Source organism: Entelurus aequoreus, linkage group LG01, assembly GCF_033978785.1.
Source record: "Entelurus aequoreus isolate RoL-2023_Sb linkage group LG01, RoL_Eaeq_v1.1, whole genome shotgun sequence".
In the NCBI taxonomy this organism is placed as follows: domain Eukaryota; kingdom Metazoa; phylum Chordata; class Actinopteri; order Syngnathiformes; family Syngnathidae; genus Entelurus; species Entelurus aequoreus.
Window position 1 is genome coordinate 74,355,876 of NC_084731.1, and position 21,553 is coordinate 74,377,428.

General features: G+C 37.6%; 1 protein-coding gene and 3 non-coding genes across 4 annotated transcripts in view; 1 reads left to right on the forward strand and 3 right to left on the reverse strand.

Moving 5' to 3' along the window:
* sema3bl (sema domain, immunoglobulin domain (Ig), short basic domain, secreted, (semaphorin) 3bl) overlaps window positions 1-21,553 on the forward strand; it is a 225,655-nt gene that overhangs the window by 74,152 nt on the left and 129,950 nt on the right. Inside the window, 2 exon segments of the mRNA XM_062057997.1 lie at window positions 10,791-10,951; window positions 16,245-16,307. Of these exon segments, the coding sequence (XP_061913981.1) occupies window positions 10,791-10,951; window positions 16,245-16,307 (224 nt within the window).
* trnai-aau (transfer RNA isoleucine (anticodon AAU)) lies at window positions 19,583-19,656 on the reverse strand. The gene has a single exon. It is a non-coding gene; the product is annotated as a tRNA-Ile (tRNA).
* On the reverse strand, window positions 19,832-19,905 carry trnai-aau (transfer RNA isoleucine (anticodon AAU)). Its single transcript has one exon. It is a non-coding gene; the product is annotated as a tRNA-Ile (tRNA).
* trnai-aau (transfer RNA isoleucine (anticodon AAU)) lies at window positions 20,584-20,657 on the reverse strand. The gene has a single exon. It is a non-coding gene; the product is annotated as a tRNA-Ile (tRNA).

The following is a 21,553-nucleotide window of genomic DNA, read 5'->3' on the forward strand; positions in this document are numbered from 1 at the left end:
TTTTAAATCAAATGTTTTTTTTAATTTTAAAATTAATTTTAAAAGGAATTTTTAAATGAATTTTAAAATTTAAATTTAAACTAAAACTGAAACTAAAACTAAAACAAAAATTTAAATTAAAACTAAAACTAAAACTAAAACTAAAACTAAAGTTAAAATTAAAATTAAAATTAAAATTAAAATCAAAACATACAAAAAAATATGCTCCTGAAACTGGGTAATGCAAAACTTTAAACACAGTAGTTCTCCGCTAACAATCAGTGTTCTAACGGGAGACTTTATTACCAGTGATGGAGCAGGAGGAGGCTTGGGATATGCTTTCATACGACGTGCTCGTCAATTATTAATTAATATTTCACATGCCCTGCTTTTTACCGACGTTTTGTTTACAGTGTTCTGTGCATTTAATTTAATTTAATTTAATTATATTAATTTAATCTAATTTAATTTAATTTAATTTAATTTAATTTAATTTAATTCAGTTCAATTTAATTTAATTGACTACATTATCATTCACTGTAATATAAAGTATTTATTTATTCATCTGTCCTGCTAATTGATCATGAATAAAAATACTTACCTCTGTTATCAATATTGATCGATACAAACGCAACAATACAAAAATAAAATGAATAACTGGATTCAAAAAGATATGAGAGAGAAGAAATAGTAGCAGACCATATTAACCTTTTACATTGTTATGGTAGAACTAGATTAAGCTTGAATTATTATTTGTTTTTATTTATCATATGTTATTTAATAATTTAATTACAATTTCATGTTATCTATGTTTATTTGTAAATAATGTTGATTGCTCCGTATTAAGTATAAACATCTTGACTATTTGAGAACATTGCAAGCATTTCTTGTTCACTTTTCCCAAAAGCAAGAAAGAGCAAAATGTGCTCGTTATTTTCCCACACGACGCCTCCCTCCTCCTGGCGCTGACCTCGTCTTTGCCTGTCGTCGTGTCGCGCCCGTCTCCAGCGTGGACGCCTTTTCCCGCCACCAACGTTTTATGTGCGACTTTAAAGCTCGCCTGTGTCCTTTCATCGCGTCCCTGTTAGGAAACACCATCCAGTCGTAAAATATTCAAACCTTCACCCTGTTGGTAATGAAGTGTGTGTGTGTGTGTGTGTGTGTGTGTGTGTGTGTGTGTGTGTGTGTGTGTGTGTGTGTGTGTGTGTGTGTGTGTGTGTGTGTGTGTGTTTCTAATCTTCTTGAGACATCAACAAGGAAAAGTACCTTCCATATGAGGACCGGTGAACAAGTTAGGACCGAAATCATGGTCATGGTAATTATAATCATGGTCCTAATACAGAAAACCATTGCATCTAATAGACAGCCAAATATTACAGTCTGTGAACATTGCTACAAAGTCAGGATTTTTTGTCGTTTTAATGTGCACACAGAAGTAAACATTGACAGGTGCAAAGGCAGCAATATATGACAAAACAAGACGGCAGTTCCCTATTCATCCCCCCAAAAAACCTGCCAGGTGAACAGCTGATTTTACAACTTCCGGTGCTGATGTAAGACAACCCGCGTCCCCTGACCATAGGATGAACAAATACACTACGCTACTAAGACTATAGTGGCTATTAACAGTTAGCTTCTACAGCTGAGTTGCCCAAAGTGCGGCACAGGGGCCATCTGTGGTCCGTGACTCCTTTGTTATCGGCCTTAAAGGCCTACTGAAATGAAATGTTTTTATTTAAACGGGGATAGCAGATCTATTCTATGTGTCATACTTGATCATTTCGCGATATTGCCATATTTTTGCCAAAAGGATTTAGTATAGAACAACGACGATAAAGATTGCAACTTTTGGTATCTGATAAAAAAAAGGCTTGCCCCTACCGGAAGTAGCGTGACGTAGTCAATTGAACATATACGCAAAGTTCCCTATTCTTTACAATGATGGCCGCATGAAGTGAGAGAGATTCGGACCGAGAAAGCGACGATTTCCCCATTAATTTGAGCGAGGATGAAGAAAGATTTGTGGATGAGTAAAGTGCAAGTGAAGAACTAGTGGGGAGTGGAAGCGATTCAGATAGGGAAGATGCTGTGAGAGCCGGGGGTGACCTGGTATTCAGCTGGAAATGACTACAACAGTAAATAAACACAAGACATATATATACTCTATTAGCCACAACACAACCAGGCTTATATTTAATATGCCACAAATTAATCCCGCATAAAAACACCTAAGTGTTTGTTATGCTAGCTCCTAGCTACTAGCTCGAGCTAGTTATAGCTCAAGCGGGTAATATGGACGGGATCCCGTATATATAACCCGCCAATACAATTCAAACACCTGCACAACACACACACTCACTCAGCCCAAAGAACCGTTCACCTAACCCAAGGTTCATAAAGCTTATATATTTAACCAAAGTTACGTACAATCAAATGTTTGGAAGCGCGCGGGTGGGACCTGATATTCAGCTGGGAATGACTACAACAGTAAATAAACACAAGACATATATATACTCTATTAGCCACAACACAACCAGGCTTATATTTAATATGCCACAAATTAATCCTATTGCTAGCTCCTAGCTCCTAGCTACTAGCTCGAGCTAGTTATAGCAAGCGATCAAATGTTTGGAAGCGCAGCTGTGTACTCACGGTATCGCAACTGTGTATCCAAATCAAAGTCCTCCTGGTAAGAGTCTCTGTTGTCCGAGTTCTTCGATCTTGACTGCATCTTTCGGGAATGTAAACAAAGAAGCGCCGGTGTTGCTGCTGACTTCCCTCGCAAAATAGACACTTCGCACCGACAACTTTCTTCTTTGCTTGCTCAGCTTCTTTCTCCATAATGCAATGAACAAATTGCAACAGATTCACCAACACAGATGTCCAGAATACTGTGGAATAATGACATGAAAACAGAGCTATTTGTATTGGCTTCAATGGTGTCCGAATACTTCCGTTTCAATGATTGACGTCACGCGCATACGTCATCCTCAGAGGCGTTTCGAACCGGAAGTTTAGCGGGAAATTTAAAATTGCACTTTATAAGTTAACCCGGCCGTATTGGCATGTGTTGCAATGTTAAGATTTCATCATTGATATATAAACTATCAGACTGCGTGGTCGGTAGTAGTGGCTTTCAGTAGGCCTTTAAGCACATTACAAAAAACAAAAAATAGAAAATGTCTCATTTGACAGGTGCTGACAGGTGGTGAAATCTATCAAAATGAGGGTGGTTCCAAAAAGGAGGGGTTTTTCAAATTGACTGTGTGTCGCTTTTAAAAGTGCTCCCCCTCTGGTCAACATATGAAATAACAAGTGTGTGTAAAAATGTGAAGTGCTACCCCTCTGGTCCACATGTGTAATAACAAGTGTGTGTAAGAAATTAAAATGCGCCCATTTGGCCAACATTAATAAAACAAATAATAAATATGTATATAGAGACATACTGTAGTAACTTGAAGTAAATAATGAAGATTAAAACCCAATTACAAACAAAATATTCAAAAAAATCTAAATTTACTAAAAGCTTACCTTTTTATATTTGCATAGTATGTATATATTATTAATGTTGTAAATACTAATCTTTATATATCTAGAAAGGGTGGTCCTAAAGAGGTAGGCATTTTTCGGAGGTCTCAAGAAGGTAACAAATACAAGAATATGAATGTGTGCCCGTGTGTGTGTGTGTGTGTGTGTGTGTGTGTGTGTGTGTGTGTGTGTGTGTGTGTGTGTGTGTGTGTGTGTGTGTGTGTGTGTGTGTGTGTGTGTGTGTGTGTGTGTGTGTGTGTGTGTGTGTGTGTGTGTGTGTGTGAGAGAGAGAGAGAGAGAGAGAGAGACATAGAGAGAGAGAGAAAGAAAGAAGCAGGATGTTCACAGAAAGTTTACAAGTTGGATCTCTTTGTAATGACAGAAGAAAAGTTGTTAAGTTTTGGTCCAATATTGATATCAGGTATTGGTCTGATACCAGCAAAAAACAAAACACTAACACATGTTAAATGTTAGCATATTTGTTAGGACATGCTAACATTTTTGCCGAGCTTGTTAGGTATTTTTTATGTTTGGACCTAAAAGTCATTTTTGTTAGCTTTTTAGCAAAAACTGTTCATGTTTAAATCTAAAAATCATGAATTTTGATAGTTGGCGCCATCTTTGAAGTGTGCTAATGTCTCGTATATTAGGATGCTAACATTGTATCCTCGCTTTTTAGCTTCTTTTGTATTTTTACACCTAAAAATCATGGTTCGTGATATTCAGTGCTGTCGAGCAAGTATGCTAACATTTAATGTGCGTTTATCATATTTGTGAGAATGTTAGCATGTTTAAATTTTTTGCTAGCTTTTTAGCTATTTTTTTATGTTTAAATCTAAAACTCACAAATGTTGATACTTGGCGTCATCTTTGAAGTGTGCTAATGTCCCTTATATGAGGATGCTAACATCTTATGCTGACGTTTTAGCTAATTTTGTATGTTTACACCTAAACATTTTTGTGATATTCAGTGCTGTCGAGCACTTATGCTAACAGTTAACATCTGTTTACCATATTTGTGAGAACATTAGCATGCTAAAATTTTTAGCTAGCATTTTAGCAAAATGTTTATGTTTAGACCTAAAAATCATGAATTTTGATACTTGGCACCCTCTTTGAAGTATGCTAAAATACTAACATTAGGATGCTAACATTGTATCCTAGCTTTTTAGCTTATTTTGTATGTTTACACCTAAAAATCATGGTTTGTGATAGTCAGTGCTTTTGAGCAAGTTAGCTAATAGTTAACGTGCGTTTACCATATTTGTGAGAGCGTTAGCATGCTAAAAATGTTTGTAAGCTTTTTAGCAAAAAAATCTAAAAATCATGAATTTCGATACATGGCACCATCTTTGAAGTGTGCTAATGTCTCGTATAATAGGTTGCTAACATTGTATACTCGCTTTTTAGCAAATTTTGTATGTTTACACCTAAAAATCATGGTTTTTGATATTCAGTGCCTGAATTTTGAAGCTGCTGTATTTTCGGGAGTGATTCTGCAACCAGGTGCAGAATCAGGGTCCCCATCCCGCACCGGCCCCCACAGATATATGGCTGGATGTGTGGGAGCCGCACATGTTTCCAACGGGTGCAAGATTAACTTGTCTTTGGACGGAAAGTGCAGGTTTTACATCGTGACCCCGCGGTGAGAGTTATGTTTCCTGGTCTTTGTTCCTCGGGTTTGGACTTTTTGCGAGCCAGGATTTACTGTCTGACTTTATCAGACAAGGAACCATATTTGGAAGGATGAAGTCAAAACATGCTTACTGTATGCGCTCCTGTGACGCAGTACACTGTCCAAAAATAGTCAGTTTTACGGTAAAAATAAAATTGGCAGGATTTCATCGTACAAATAAGAAAAAGAAAAAGTACATTTTATGGTAACATTCTATTTGGGGTGGGTGGGGCAGGGGGGACATGCCCGTGCTAAAATAATGTTATGCTATTGAATGGCGACGCATCAAATGCTAGCGCGAGGTAGCTAAATTCTGTTCGCTTAGACCGCCAATTGGCTGTCTGGCTACGCCATGACGTAACTACAATCGACGGCACGCTGCAGCTGGCCAATCAGCGGACAGATTCGCAGACCGGCAACGCTCCGGCCAGCCTTCAAGATTTCAGGAGAATCGGACCATATGGGAGGAATTTATGACCATTGCAATTTCCCACCATGCTGGGTCTATCTTAATGTGGCGATAAAAACAACAGAAGTGCTAACATTAGCATGCTAACAGTTAGAATGTGTCAAGAGCCAAGATATACATGACTCTGGGGCGTGCAAATGAGCAATTGGCTAAGAAGGTTAGCATATGTCAGGTAATAAGATGTATGACTCTGAGGCATACGGCTAAAAAGTTGTCATGCTAATGTTAACATGCTAATAGTTAGCATGTGTCAAGTACCATATTATTAATTTGCCCGACATGACTCTGAAGCATAAATCTAAAAAAAAAAGTTAGCATGCTAACAGTTAGCATGTGCCAAGTACCATGTTGTATGACTCTGAGGCATATAGCAAAAAGTAAGCATGCTAACAGTTAGCTTGTTTCAAGTACTATGTTGTATGACTTTGAGGCCTATAGCTAAACAAGTTAGCATTAGAGTGTCCGTCCTGAGATCGGTAGGTTGGAGTTCAAATCCCAGCCGAGTCATACCAAACACTATAAAAATGGGACCCATTACCTCCCTGCTTGGCACTCAGCATCAAGGGTTGGAGTTGGGGGTTAAATCACCAAAATGATTCCCGGGCGCGGCGCCGCTGCTGTCCACTGCTCCCCAAGAGGATGGGTCAAATGCAGAGGACAAATTTCACCACATCTAGTGTGTGTGTGACAATCATTGGTACTTTAATCTTAATCTTAATGTGCACAGTTAGCATGTGTCAAGTACCAAGTTGTTTGACTCTGAGGTATACGGCTAAAAAAGTTGTCATGCTAACGTTAACATGCTAATAGTTAGCATGTGTCAAGTACCATGTTGTATGACTCTGAAGCATAAGGCTAAAAAAAAAAGTTAGCATGTAACAGTTAGCATGTCTCAAGTACCATGTTGTATGACTTTGAGGCCTATAGCTAAACAAGTTAGCATGTGCACAGTTAGCATGTGTCAAGTACCAAGTTGTATGACTCTAAGGCATATAGCTAAAAAAAAGTTAGCATGCTAACAGTTAGCATGTGTCAAGTACCATGTTGTATGACTCTGAAGCATAAAGGTAAAAAAAAAAAGTTAGCATGCTAACAGTTAGCATGTGTCAAGTACCATGTTGTATGACTCTGAAGCATAAAGCTAAAAAAAAGTTAGCATGCTAACCGTTAACATGTGCCAAGTACCATGTTGTTTGACCCTGAGGCATATAGCTAAAAAAGTTAGCAAGCTAACAGCTAGCATGTGTCAAGTACCAAGTTGTATGACTCTAAGGCATATAGCTAAAAAAAAGTTAGCATGCTAACAGTTAGCATGTGCCAAGTACCATGTTGTATGACTCTGAGGCCTATAGCTAAAACATTTTAGTGTTAGCAAGTACTAAATGGCTTCCACCTTGTACCCATAATGTATTGTTTGTTTTTTGGCTAATGTAGGGGGTCATTCAATGTTTTGTTTTTGTTTTAAATAAAACACCACACCTGATTCTTTGGAACATCTGCTTGCAAACAAAGTTAGTTTTAGGAGAAACACTTTTAAAACCATGATTGTGGTAAGTAAACCACGTAGTCACTTCAAATCAAGTAAAGAATTAAATGACATTAAAGATGTCTGTATATTTGGCAGCGTTGAGCGTGCTTTATAGATCATATTTCAATGTACACAAGGCTACTTTGAGTCATGGTGCCGTTTTTAAGGCATACCCATTAATTCTTTAAAGCTACACATTTAACCATATAATGTAGCTAAAAACAAAATCAAGTAAAGTAATAAATGACATTATGGACATTTCTACATTTGGGAGTACTTTATAGATCATATTTAAATGTATACAAGGCTAATTTGAGTCATGGTGCTGTTTAAAAGCCATACCCATTCATTGTTAGAAATGACACATTTAACCATATAATGTAGCTAAAAAACAAAATCAAGTAAAGTAATAAATGACATTACAGACATTTCTATATTTGGGAGTACTTTATAGATCATATTTAAATGTATACAAGGCTACTTTGAGTCATGGTGCCGTTTTAAAGCCATACCCATTCATTGTTAGAAGTGACACATTTAATCATATACTGTAATGTAGCTAAAAACAAAATCAAGTAAAGTAATAAATGACATTATAGACATTTCTATATTTGGGAGAACTTTATACATCATATTTCAATGTACACAAGGTTACTTTGAGTCATGGTGCTGTTTTAAAGGCATACCCATTCATTGTTAGAAATGACACATTTAACCATATAATGTAGCTAAAAACAAAATCAAGTAAGGTAATAAATGACATTACAGACATTTCTATATTTGGGAGAACTTTATACATCATATTTCAATGTACACAAGGTTACTTTGAGTCATGGTGCTGTTTTAAAGGCATACCCATTAATTGTTAGAAATGACACATTTAACCATATAATGTAGCTAAAAACAAAATCAAGTAAAGTAATAAATGACATTACAGACATTGCTATATTTGGGAGTACTTTATAGATTATATTTAAATGTACACAAGGCTACTTTGAGTCATGGTGCCGTTTTAAAGCCATACCCATTCATTGTTAGAAATGACACATTTAACCATATAATGTAGCTAAAAACAAAATCAAGTAAAGTAATAAATTACATTACAGCAGGAGTCACCAACGCGGTGCCCGCGGGCACCAGGTAGCCCGTAAGGACCAGATGAGTAGCCCGCTGGCCTGTTCTAAAAATAGCTCAAATAGCAGCACTTACCAGTGAGCTGCCTCTATTTTTTACTTTTTATTTATTTACTAGCAAGCTGGTCTCGCTTTGCCCGACATTTTTAATTCTAAGAGAGACAAAACTCAAATAGTATTTGAAAATCCAAGAAAATATTTTAAAGACTTGGTCTTCACTTGTTTAAATAAATTCATTATTTTTATTTATTTTGCTTCTTATAACTATCAGAAAGACAATTTTAGAGAAAAAATACAACCTTAAAAATGATTTTAGGATTTTTAAACACATATACCTTTTTACCTTTTAAATTCCTTCCTCTTCTTTCCTGACAATTTAAATCAATGTTCAAGTAAATTTATTTTTTTTATTGTAAAGAATAATAAATACATTTTAATTTAATGCTTCATTTTAGCTTCTGTTTTTTCGATGAAGAATATTTGTGAAATATTTCTTCAAACTTATTATGATTAAAATTCAAAACAAATATTCTGGCAAATCTAGAAAATCTGTAGAATCAAATTTAAATCTTATTTCAAAGTCTTTTGAATTTCTTTAAACATTTTTGTTCTGGAAAATCTAAAAGAAATAATAATTTGTCTTTGTTAGAAATATAGCTTGGTCCAATTTGTTATATATTCTAACAAAGTGTAGATTGGATTTTAACCTATTTAAAACATGTCATCAAAATTCTAAAATTAATCTTAATCAGGAAAAATTACTAATGATGTTCCATAAATTCTTTTTTTAATTTTTTCAAAAAGATTCGAATTAGCTAGTTTTTCTCTTCTTTTTTTCGGTTGAATTTTGAATTTTAAATAGTCGAAATTGAAGATAAACTATGTTTCAAAATGTGTCATTTTTTTTCGTGTTTTCTCCTCTTTTAAACCGTTCAATTAAGTGTAAATATCATTAATTATTAATAATAACATAGAGTTAAAGGTAAATTGAGCAAATTGGCTATTTCTGGCAATTTATTTAAGTGTTTTTAAACTGGTAGCCCTTCGCATTAATCAGTACCCAAGAAGTAGCTCTTGGTTTCAAAAAGGTTGGTGACCCCTGCATTACAGACATTTCTATATTTGGGAGTACTTTATAGATCATATTTAAATGTACACAAGGCTACTTTGAATCATGGTGCCGTTTTAAAGCCATACCCATTCATTGTTAGAAATGACACATTTAACCATATAATGTAGCTAAAAACAAAATCAAGTAAAGTAATAAATGACATTATAGACATTTTTACATTTGGGAGTACTTTATAGATCATATTTAAATGTATACAAGGCTACTTTGAGTCATGGTGCCGTTTTAAAGCCATACCATTCATTGTTAGAAATGACACATTTAACCATATAATGCAGCTAAAAACAAAATCAAGTAAAGTAATAAATGACATTTCAGACATTTCTATATTTGGGAGTACTTTATACATCATATTTCAATGTACACAATGTTACTTTGAGTCATGGTGCCGTTTTAAAGCCATACCCATTCATTGTTAGAAATGACACATTTAACCATATAATGTCGCTAAAAACAAAATCAAGTAAAGTAAGAAATGACATTATAGACATTTCTATATTTGGGAGTATTTTATAGATCATATTTCAAAGCCATACCCATTCATTGTTAGAAATGACACATTTAACCATATAATGTCACTAAAAACAAAATCAAGTAAAGTAAGAAATGACATTATAGACATTTCTATATTTGGGAGTATTTTATAGATCATATTTCAATGTAGGGCAGCACGGTGGCAGAGGGGTTAGTGTGTCTGCCTCACAATACGAAGGTCCTGAGTAGTCTTGGGTTCAATCCCAGGCTCGGGATCTTTCTGTGTGGAGTTTGCATGTTCTCCCCGTGACTGCGTGGGTTCCCTCCGGGTACTCCGGCTTCCTCCCACCTCCAAAGACATGCACCTGGGGATAGGTTGATTGGCAACACTAAATTGGCCCTAGTGTGTGAATGTGAGTGTGAATGTTGTCTGTCTATCTGTGTTGGCCCTGCGATGAGGTGGCGACTTGTCCAGGGTGTACCCTGCCTTCCGCCCGATTGTAGCTTAGATAGGCTCCAGCGCCCCCCGCGACCCCAAAGGGACTAAGCGGTAGAAAATGGATGGATGGATATTTCAATGTACACAAGGCTACTTTGATTCATGGTGCCGTTTTAAAGCCATACCCAGAGACCAGCTAAAACGTAACTGAGAATGGTCGGCTGAATAGCTGTATGGTAAGATGCATGATGCAAACTGTGTTGATGTCTCGCGTAGGGTTCCATCTCGGTCCACATCCGTATTAGAAGGACACAAGTTAGACTATTTTAACACCGTACCTCCAAAGCGTGGCCGATTTAGACCAGGACTCTGTCCTTGTACCAGTATTCACTGACAAAGGTGATCAATAATAAGGTCAATCTTTTCTGTTCTGCAGATTTGCTGTCCACCAACAGGTCGTCCATCTTCAGCGGTCATCACGGACAACTCTCGCTGTCCGCCGTCTATCTGGACGAGTACCGTGACCGTCTCTTCCTGGGGGGCAAAGACGTCATGTACTCTCTCCTGCTAGGACCTGCACGCAGCGAGTCCAAAGAGGTGACATGGAGGAAACACATCATCCACATGTTTTTCAGAAAAATGTCTTATTGCTTTGTTTTTGACGTTCAAACGTACAAAACCCAAAACCACTGAAGTTGGCACGTTGTGTAAATGGTATAAAAAAACAGAATACAATGATTTGCAAACCCTTTTGAACCTATATTCAATTGAATAGACTGCAAAGACAAAATATTTAATGTTGGAACTGAAAAACTTGGGAGACAGGTCTGGACTACAGGCAGGCCAGTCTAGTACTCGCAGTCTTTTACTATGAAGCCATGCTGTTGCAACACGTGGCTTGGCATTGTCTTGCTGAAATAAGCAGGGGCGTCCATGATAACGTTGCTTGGATGGCAACATATGTTGCTCCAAAACCTGTATGTACCTTTCAGCATTAATTGTGCCTTCACAGATGTGAAAGTTACCCATGCCTTGGGCACTAATACACCCTGATACCATCACAGATGCTGGCTTTTCGACTTTGCGCCTGTAACAATCCGGATGGCTCTTTTCCTCTTTGGTCCGGAGGATACCACATCCACAGTTTTCAAAAGCAATTTGAAATGTGGACTCGTTAGACCACAGAACACTTTTCCACTTTGCATCAGTCCATCTTAGATGAGCTCGGGCCCAGCGAAGCCGGCGGCGTTTCTGGGTGTTGTTGATAAATGGCTTTGGCTTTGCATAGTAGAGTTTTAACTTGCACTTACAGCTTGTAGCGACAAACTGTAGTTACTGACAGTGGTTTTCTGAAGTGTTCCTGAGCACATGTGGTGATATCCTTTACACACGGTTTTTGATACAGTACCGCCTGAGGGATCGAAAGTCACAGGCTTGCCGCTTACGTGTAGTCATTTCTCCAGATTCTCTGAAGCTTTTGATGATATTACGGACCGTAGATGGTGAAATCCCTAAATTCCTTGCAATAGCTGGTTGAGAAAGGTTTTTCTTAAACTGTTCAACAATTTGCTCACGCATTTGTTGACAAAGTGGTGACCCTCGCCTCATCCTTGTTTGTGAATGACTGAGCATTTCATGGAAGCTGCTTTTATACCCAATCATGACACCCACCTGTTCCCAATTAGCCTGTTCACCTGTGGGATGTTCCAAATAAGTGTTTGATGAGCATTCTTCAACTTTCTCAGTCTTTTTTGCCACTTGTGCCAGCTTTTAGGAAACATGTTGCAGGCATCAAATTCCAAATGAGCTAATATTTGCAAAGAATGACAAAGTTTTCCAGTTCGAACGTTAAATATCTTGTCTTTGCAGTCTATTCAATTGAATATAGGTTGAAAATGATTTGCAAATCATTGTATTCTGTTTTTATTTACCATTTACACAACGTGCCAACTTCACTGGTTTTGGGGTTTGTATGTCCCCTGGCCAAGACCAATATAGATTCGATATCAGTGGAAATCACACATACTTTTATTATTTTGTAGTGTGGAATGTTGCTTGTGTGCTATTGCGTGCTTAGCTGTTGTGTAGCTGCTAGCTGCTAGTAGCCAATAGCCTAGCATGTTTACCTTTTGTAAAAGCTAATAATAACTGTAATTATTATTAATATTATTATGTTTTCCCATAGTCAGTATGATAAAAAAAAAAAAACTACAACAACATGAAAAGTCAAATTAAATAAACAAATCCAGATTAAACTTGATTTGATTTTAAAATTTCTAGATGTAAACTTTGTGTTTGTTTTAAAAGTGTGAATGAGGTCCAGACTTGCTGGAATCAAAGCAAAAAAACCACAATAACTACTTTTACAACTACAAGTAATAATAACAATAATGGTAATAATGATAAAAATAATAACAGTAACAAAAACGAAACAAACAATAAAAATAATCATGATTATAATAATAAGGATTATATTAGAATGAATTTCCAATCGTTATTTTAATATAAAATAACGATCAGGAAGACAATGCATGATATGCTGCATGCTCTTTTCTCACATATAGCTTCCAGAAACATCTTGCGCTGATTGTATTTATTTTAAGTACATTTTAGAAGTATTATTGTGTGTGTGCATGTTGGAATTCATTTTCATCCATATTCCCGGTGCCGGCAGCACTTGTGCACACTACTACCACCATGCTTGACTGTAGGCAAGACAATGATCTTGCCAAAAAAACCCATCAAGAACCAGAAAAAGATGGTCCATGTCCAACGCACGTGTTGGAATTCATTTTCCCCCGCACTGAACCGCAGCTCCCCGGTGCCGGCAGCACTCATGCACGCTACAACCACCACGCTTGACTGTAGGAAAGACAATTATCTTGCCAAAAGACCAGAAAAAGTCGATATTTTTGTCAATATCGACAATTTATGTCGCGAAAATGTAGGAACAAATTGTTTTTGCAACCCTGTCAGGAGGACAATGCATGACATGCTGCATGCTCTTTTCTCACATATAGCTTCCATAAAACATCTTGCTCTGATTGTATTTATATATATATTTTTTAAGTATATTTTCGAAGTATTTTTATGTGTGCGCATGTTGGAATTCATTTTCAATATTCGGATTCCATATTTGCCGTGCCGGCAGCACTCGTGCACGCTACAACCACCATGCTTGACTGTAGGCACCAAAAAAACCTGTCAAAAACCAGAAAAAGATGGTACATGTCCAACGCACGTGTTGGACATGTTGGAATTTATTTTCCCCCGCACTGAATCGCAGCTCCCCGGTGCCGGCAGCACTCGTGCACGCTACAACCACCATGCTTGGCTGTAGGCAAGACAATTATCTTGCCAAAAGACCAGAAAAAGTCAGTAAAAAATTAATTCCAACATGTCCAACACGTACGTTGGACATGTTGGAATTCATTTTGCCCTGTACTGAACCGCAGCTCGTGCCACCCAGGACCACGTCGCACCATTTTTGTTCCAGCGAATCGTATTCTAAAGTGAACTAACATTACCGCTAATGCAAACTACGTGGTCGGACCGCAGAGTATGACATATGAACTCATACTTCCAGTGATTACTTTGAATATGCGTACGAATACGTTCAAACTCCAAACCAAACATTTCTGTTCAGTGTCAAATTGTTGCGTTCGGAATCAAACCGCCGCTGTTCTCGCCTCAAGAACACGGTTCAGCGCTTCCAATTATTTATAATTACCCTGCAATAACTTGGGAAAACATACGCGCAGAGCAGGAAACGATGCTGGTTGCCATGGGAACCGCTTCGCATTCTCCACACAATGTTTGTTTTTATTGCGTCAATTGTTGTTAGTTTGGCAGAGGAAGGCGGAATTCTATTGAGAAATGAGAAGATGAAGAAGGAAAGCAAAGGTGACTGGTCGTGGGTGGATCAAAGTGCAACTAGATTTAATGTCCTATGCTGCTTTTTGTTAAGCATCTGGCAACCCATTAGAGGCTTTTTGGCTGGTACCCGCCAGACATCAGGGGCCGGTTGAAAGGATGCGTCGGGGCGAGTGTCCCCCGCTTGTCACCCGAGACACAAACAACGTCGGCCATCAAAGGACGAGGACCACGTCTGAGTGAGTGTGCGAGGACGCCAAGCAGGAAGGAAGTGGGAGGACGGCCATGTTTCTCACCAGGGTGGGGATCCTGGACGCCAGACGGGATGAGCCAGAGAAACTGTGCCAAAGATTTTGACCTCAGGCCAACGCTCCAATTTCTAGTTTTGTTGCAGGGAGGCATCAGACTCCTACTTCTCATAAGTTATTGAACCAGCAGAACGAGGCCACACCCACAAATGTTTAGGAACAAAATCATATTTCTCTTAGCATGTTTGCCCATCAGCAGTGGCAGAAATAGTCTGGTCCAGGGTCAAATCTGTCTCTATCATAACACATTTGTGAAATGTTCATTTTAGATACAATTTGGACTCAAGCCCATCTTAGATTAGATTCCTAAAAACAGCAGAGCTCTCTTGTCATATAGACAAGCGTTAGCTGTTCTTAAAAACAGCATATATCATATAAAGTATCTTTGACTTGTCTTTTTGCCCCAGTTTTCTATAAACAGCAGACTGTTTCTGTCATATAAACAATCGTTGACTAGTGCTTTTGAAGATGTTTCTCAAAAACAGCACAGCAATTTTTTCATATGACTTGTGTTTTTGCAGATTATTCCTAAACACAGCAGTGCCTTGTCACATTGACGATTTTCTACGAGCGTTTTTGGATGTTATTCTTAAAAACAGCAGAGTACTCTTGTCATACAGATGATCTTTGACTTGTGTTTTTGCAGATAATTCCTAAAAACAGCAAAGCACTATTGTCGTATAGACAAGTTTTATCTGTTGTTGTTTGTCCTGGACTAGTGTGATTACACGTGGTCTGCGGTTGTGAGGCCGGTTGGATGTACTGCCAAATTCTCTGAAACGCCTTTGGAGACAGCTTATGGTAGAGAAATTCAATTAACGGGCAACAACAGTTCTGGTGGACATTCCTGCAGTCAGCAAAACGACTAATGTGGTTTTATTATTTATTATTATGAAGTGAATGTTTATTGATTTATCTGTATGTATCAAGTTATATGCTATTACTTTAACCATAGCACAAACAACAACAGACCTTTTTTTCTTTGTTTGTAAGCGTTTTTTTACTATTCGTGTCATGGCCGTTAGCAAAGATAAATCCATAAATTAGCCACACCGTTTTAAAAGCCGCAGGGTTTTAAAAGTAGAGGCTTATCGTCCGGAATTTACCTTTTGTTTGATGGCAGCCACGTTTTTCAAAGAATCTTGCTGAAATTTCACACGCATGTGCTTGTCAATCCCCTAAAGGCGCGTCCCAAATTTCATGATTTGACAAAACACCATAAAGTTACAGTGAGTGTTTTTGCTGCATGATAAATAACAAGTCAATAAAACTTGTGGGTTTCGATAACAGCGCCACCATGTGGTGTGTTTGTCAGAAAAATAATTGCACAAGCAAAACAGCGAGGGTGCATGTTTTGACAAAGTTTCACACTCTTGTGTGCATCATGGAAAAGTTTATTGTTGTTGAGGACACAATGTGCAACAGTGTTGTGTTGCAATCTTACAGAGTTTGACCACAGATATTTATTTCTATGTCCCAAGTTTCTGGTTTAGCCTTTACAACACAACATTATTATCTTACCTCAAAATTTGCTTCCCATTTACCAAATCCTACATCTCCCGTTAAATAGAATGTTTTGATAGTAGGCTATAGTTTCCTCTGAAAAAGGCATCAAACCAACTCTCAATGATTGCCAACTAAGATGTTGGAAACTTGGAATAGTTGTAAAAATTTAAAGTTAAGTGTCATGTCTTTGTGTCCCCGCATAGATCTATTGGCCCCCGTTGCCTGGCAACAGAGAGGACTGCATTCAAAGGGGGAAAGAACCACAGGTAAGTAATTAACGCCTAACGTATGATGTGTAAATATTGTCTGCTAGCAATGTACACACTGCCCATTCGTCCATGTGTCTTTTGGTCCACCATTGTGTCGGTCATGGTGGTCTTTTGGACCTTGCTGCCCCAACCTTAGCATAATTAGCAACACATGCTAACCGGCTAAAGTAAACAGAATCATCACATCATGACATTGCTAGTTTTACGAGCAGAGGAGCATGTTTGGCAGCGCACACGCACGGAGTACTTACAAGCAGACCCAGTGTGTAGACAGAAAAGGGAGAACAGTCGCATTTTGGCTTAAAAACTAAAGATAAAGGTGAAGTTATAACACTGAAACGCCCTCAGGAAGAGGTGCTTTAAGACATGGCTAGCTAGCGGCTAACGTCCATCCACCGTCGGCAGTGTTTTAGCTACTTCTAAATCACTAATCCTTGTCTCCATGGCGACAAGTAAAGTATGTTTCTTACAAGTATCATCCCTGCAGGACGAGGAATAGCTACATGCTTCATTACACACCATAGCTCACCGGCGTCAAAATGTAGACAAACGCCATTGGTGGATCTACACCTGACATCCACTGTAATGATACCAAGTACAATAACGTATCTAGTCGATACTACTATCATTACGTCGATATTTAATGGCATCACAACATCTTCTTTTGTTTTTTTTTAATTCATATTATGTTTATTAAGTCAGAAAATATGTCCCTGGACACATGAGGACTTTGAATATGACCAATGTATGATCCTGTAACTACTTGGTATCGGATTGATACCCAAATTTGTGGTATCATCCAAAACTAATGTAAAGTATTAAACAACAGAAGGATAAGTGATTATTACATTTTAACAGAAGTGTAGATAGAACATGTTGAAACAGAAAATAAGCAGATATTAACAGTAAATAAACAAGTACATTAAAAATTAATTTTCTACCCCTTGTCCTTAATAATGTTGACAAAATAATAGAATGATAAATGATACAATATGTTACTGCATACGTCAGCAGACTAATTAGGAGCCTTTGTTTGTTTACTTACTTCTAAAAGACAAGTTGTCTAGTATGTTCACTATTTTATTTAAGGACAAACTTGCAATAATAAATATATGTTTAATGTACCATCAGATTTTTTGTTAAAATAAAGCCAGTAATGCAATTTTTTGTGGTCCCCTTTATTTAGTAAAGTACCGTAAAGTAACGAAAAGTATCAAAATAATTTTGGCACCTGTACCGGTACCAAAATATTGGTATCGGGACAACACTAGCGTACATACTTTACATGTTTAAAAGTGAATACAGAAGAGTGTGGATTTTAACCTTTGTGACTGAACTACTAGAACCCCCAACCTTAGCATAATTAGCAACACCTGCTAAAGTCTACAGGTTTTTTAGGATTTGTCAGGATTAGGTTTGGATAACACTACACTGTCAAATCCACATCCTCTGTACAAAATATTTAATTGTAAGTAAGAAAATGCACGATTTTAGTTGACTCAAATTTCTGATTTAGCATTTAGCTACGTAACAAACCAGATCTTGTCTGGTTCTAATGGTCACATCTAATATTTAACAAAACTGGGCTGGCCCTTACGGGGATCGAATCCGCAAACTTGGCATTATTAGCACCATGCTCTAACCAACTGAGCTAACCGGTCCTATGTTGTCTGGAGTCACACCTTCAAAAACTAAGAGTAGGTGTACATACTTAACATGTTAAAAAGTTAATATGTGGATTTGAACCTTTGTGACTGAACTACTGGAACCCACAACCTTAGCATTTTTAGCAACATATACTAACCGGCTAGAGTTAGTAGGTTTTTAGGATTAGGTTTGGGATAACGCTGCTCTTTAAAATCCTCACCCTCAATACACAATATTTAATTGAAAGTAAGGAAATGTATGCATTTAGTTGAATCAGAGTCCTTCAAATTAGCATATAGCTATGCAACAAACCAGGACTTGTCTGGTTCTTATGGACACAGCTAATGTTTAACAAAACTTGTCTGGCCCACGCTCTGACCAACTGAGCTAACCAGCCATATGTGTCCAGTACAAATTTTTAAGAAACTTGGTAAAAAGTGTACATATTTTACACGTTTAAGAGTAAATATGGAAGAGCATGGATTTGAACCTTTGTGACAGAACTACTGGACGTAACAAACCAGATCTTGCCTGGTTCTAATGTTCACAGCTGATATTTTTCAAAACTTAACTGGTCCGTAGGTGGCTTGGCGTTATTAGCACCACGTTCTAACCAACTGAGGTATTTGGCCACATCACACTGTTTGTTAACATCCAAGAGGAGATGGGAAGACTAAGAGGGTTTGAACAAACCTTTACTATAACATTTCACACCTTTAAAAGCAAAGTACAAAGTGTACAATATTTACATATTTAAGATTAAGTAGAGAAGAACATGAATTTGAACACAGTCAAAATTGTTTGTGACTGAACTACTGGAACCCCCAACCTTAGCATATTTAGCAACACATGCTAACCGGCTAAAGTTAGCTGTATTTTTAGAATTTGTCAGGATTAGGATTGGGATAACACAGCTCTTTTAAAATCCTCAACCTCAGTACACGATATTTAATTGTAAGTATGGTAATGCATGAATAGTTGAATCAGAGTCCTCCAAATTAACGTTTAGCTATGCAACAAACCAGGACTTGTCTGGTTCTTATGGACACAGCTGATATTTTTCAAAACTTAACTGGTCCGTAGGTGGCTTGGCGTTATTAGCACCACGTTCTAACCAACTGAGGTATTTGGCCACATCACACTGTTTGTTAACATCCAAGAGGAGATGGGAAGACTAAGAGGGTTTGAACAAACCTTTACTATAACATTTCACACATATAAAAGCAAAGTACAAAGTGTACAACATTTACATATTTAAGATTAAGTAGAGAAGAACGTGAATTTGAACACAGTCAAAATTGTTTGTGACTGAACTATTGGTACCCCCAACCTTAGCATATTTAGCAACACATTCTAACCAGCTAAAGTTAGCTTTATTTGTAGAATTTCTCAGGATTAGGATTGGGATAACACTTCTATTTTAAAATCCTCAACCTCAGTACACGATATTTAATTGTAAGTATGGAAACGCGACCCCTAAGGGAATAAGCGGTAGAAAATGGATGCATGGATGGAAATGCATAAATTTAGTTGAATCAGAGTGCTCCAAATTAACGTTTAGCTATGCAACAAACCAGGACTTGTCTGGTTCTTGTGGACACATCTAATATTTAACAAAACTCAACTGGCCCGTACGGGTATCGAACCCGCGACCTTGGCGTTATTAGCACCACGCTCTAACCAACTGAGCTAACCGGCCATATGTACCACAGTGCACATTTTTAGAAACTTGGTAAAATGTGTACATACTTTACATGTTAAAGAGTAAATACGGAAGTGCATAGATTTGAACCTTTGTGACAGAACTACTGGATGTAACAAACCAGGACTTGTCTGGTTCTTATGGACACATCTAATATTTAACAAAACTCAACTGGCCCGTACGGGTATCGAACCCGCGACCTTGGCGTTATTAGCACCACGCTCTAACCAACTGAGCTAACCGACCACAGGAACCCAAGTTCCCATTTTTAGAAACTTGGTAAAAAGTGTACATACTTTACATGTTTAAGAGTAAATACGGAAGAGCATGGATTTGAACCTTTGTGACAGAACTACAGGAAGTAACAAACCAGATCTTGTCTGGTTCTAATGTTCACAGCTGATATTTTTCAAAACTTGACTGGTCCGTATGTGGCTAGGCGTTATTAGCACCACGCTCTAACCAACTGGGGTATCTGGCCACATCACACCGTTTGTTAACATCCAAGAGGAGATGGGAAGACAAAGAGGGGTTGAACAAACCTTTACTGTAACATTTCACACTCTTAAAAGCAAAGTACAAAGTGTACAACATTTACATATTTAAGAATAAGTAGAGAAAAACGTGAATTTGAACACAACCAAAGTTCTTTGTGACTGAACTACTGGTACCCCCAACCTTAGCATATTTAGCAACACATGCTAACCGGCTAAAGTTAGCTGTATTTTTAGAATTTGTCGGGATTAAGGTTGGGATAACACTGCTCTTTTAAAATCCTCAACCTCAGCAAACGATATTTATTTGTAAGTATGGAAATGCATGAATTTAGTTTAATCAGAGTGCTCCAAATTAACATTTAGCTATGCAACAAACCAGGACTTGTCTGGTTCTTGTGGACACATCTAATATTTAACAAAACTCAACTGGCCCGTACGGGTATCGAACCCGCGACCTTGGCGTTATTAGCACCACGCTCTAACCAACTGAGCTAACCGGCCATATGTACCAAAGCTCACATTTTTAGGAACTTGGTAAAAAGTGTAAATACTTTACATGTTTAAGAGTAAATACGGAAGAGCATGGATTTGAACCTTTGTGACAGAACTACTGGACGTAACAAACCAGATCTTGTCTTGTTCTAATGTTCACAGCTGATATTTTTCAAAACTTGACTGGTCCGTACGTGGCTAGGCGTTATTAGCACCACGCTCTAACCAACTGAGGTATATGGCCACATCAGACTGTTTGTTAACATCCAAGAGGAGATGGGAAGACTAAGAGGGTTTGAACAAACCTTTACTGTAACATTTCACACACTTAAAAGCAAAGTACAAAGTGTACAACATTTACATATTTAAGAATAAGTAGAGAAGAACGTGAATTTGAACACAACCAAAGTTCTTTGTGACTGAACTACTGGTACCCCCAACCTTAGCATATTTAGCAACACATGCTAACCGGCTAAAGTTAGCTGTATTTTTAGAATTTGTCAGGATTAAGGTTGGGATAACAGGCGTTATTAGCACCACGCTCTAACCAACTGAGGTATCTGGCCACATCACACCGTTTGTTAACATCCAAGAGGAGATGGGAAGACAAAGAGGGGTTGAACAAACCTTTACTGTAACATTTCACACTCTTAAAAGCAAAGTACAAAGTGTACAACATTTACATATTTAAGAATAAGTAGAGAAAAACGTGAATTTGAACACAACCAAAGTTCTTTGTGACTGAACTACTGGTACCCCCAACCTTAGCATATTTAGCAACACATGCTAACCGGCTAAAGTTAGCTGTATTTTTAGAATTTGTCGGGATTAAGGTTGGGATAACACTGCTCTTTTAAAATCCTCAACCTCAGCAAACGATATTTATTTGTAAGTATGGAAATGCA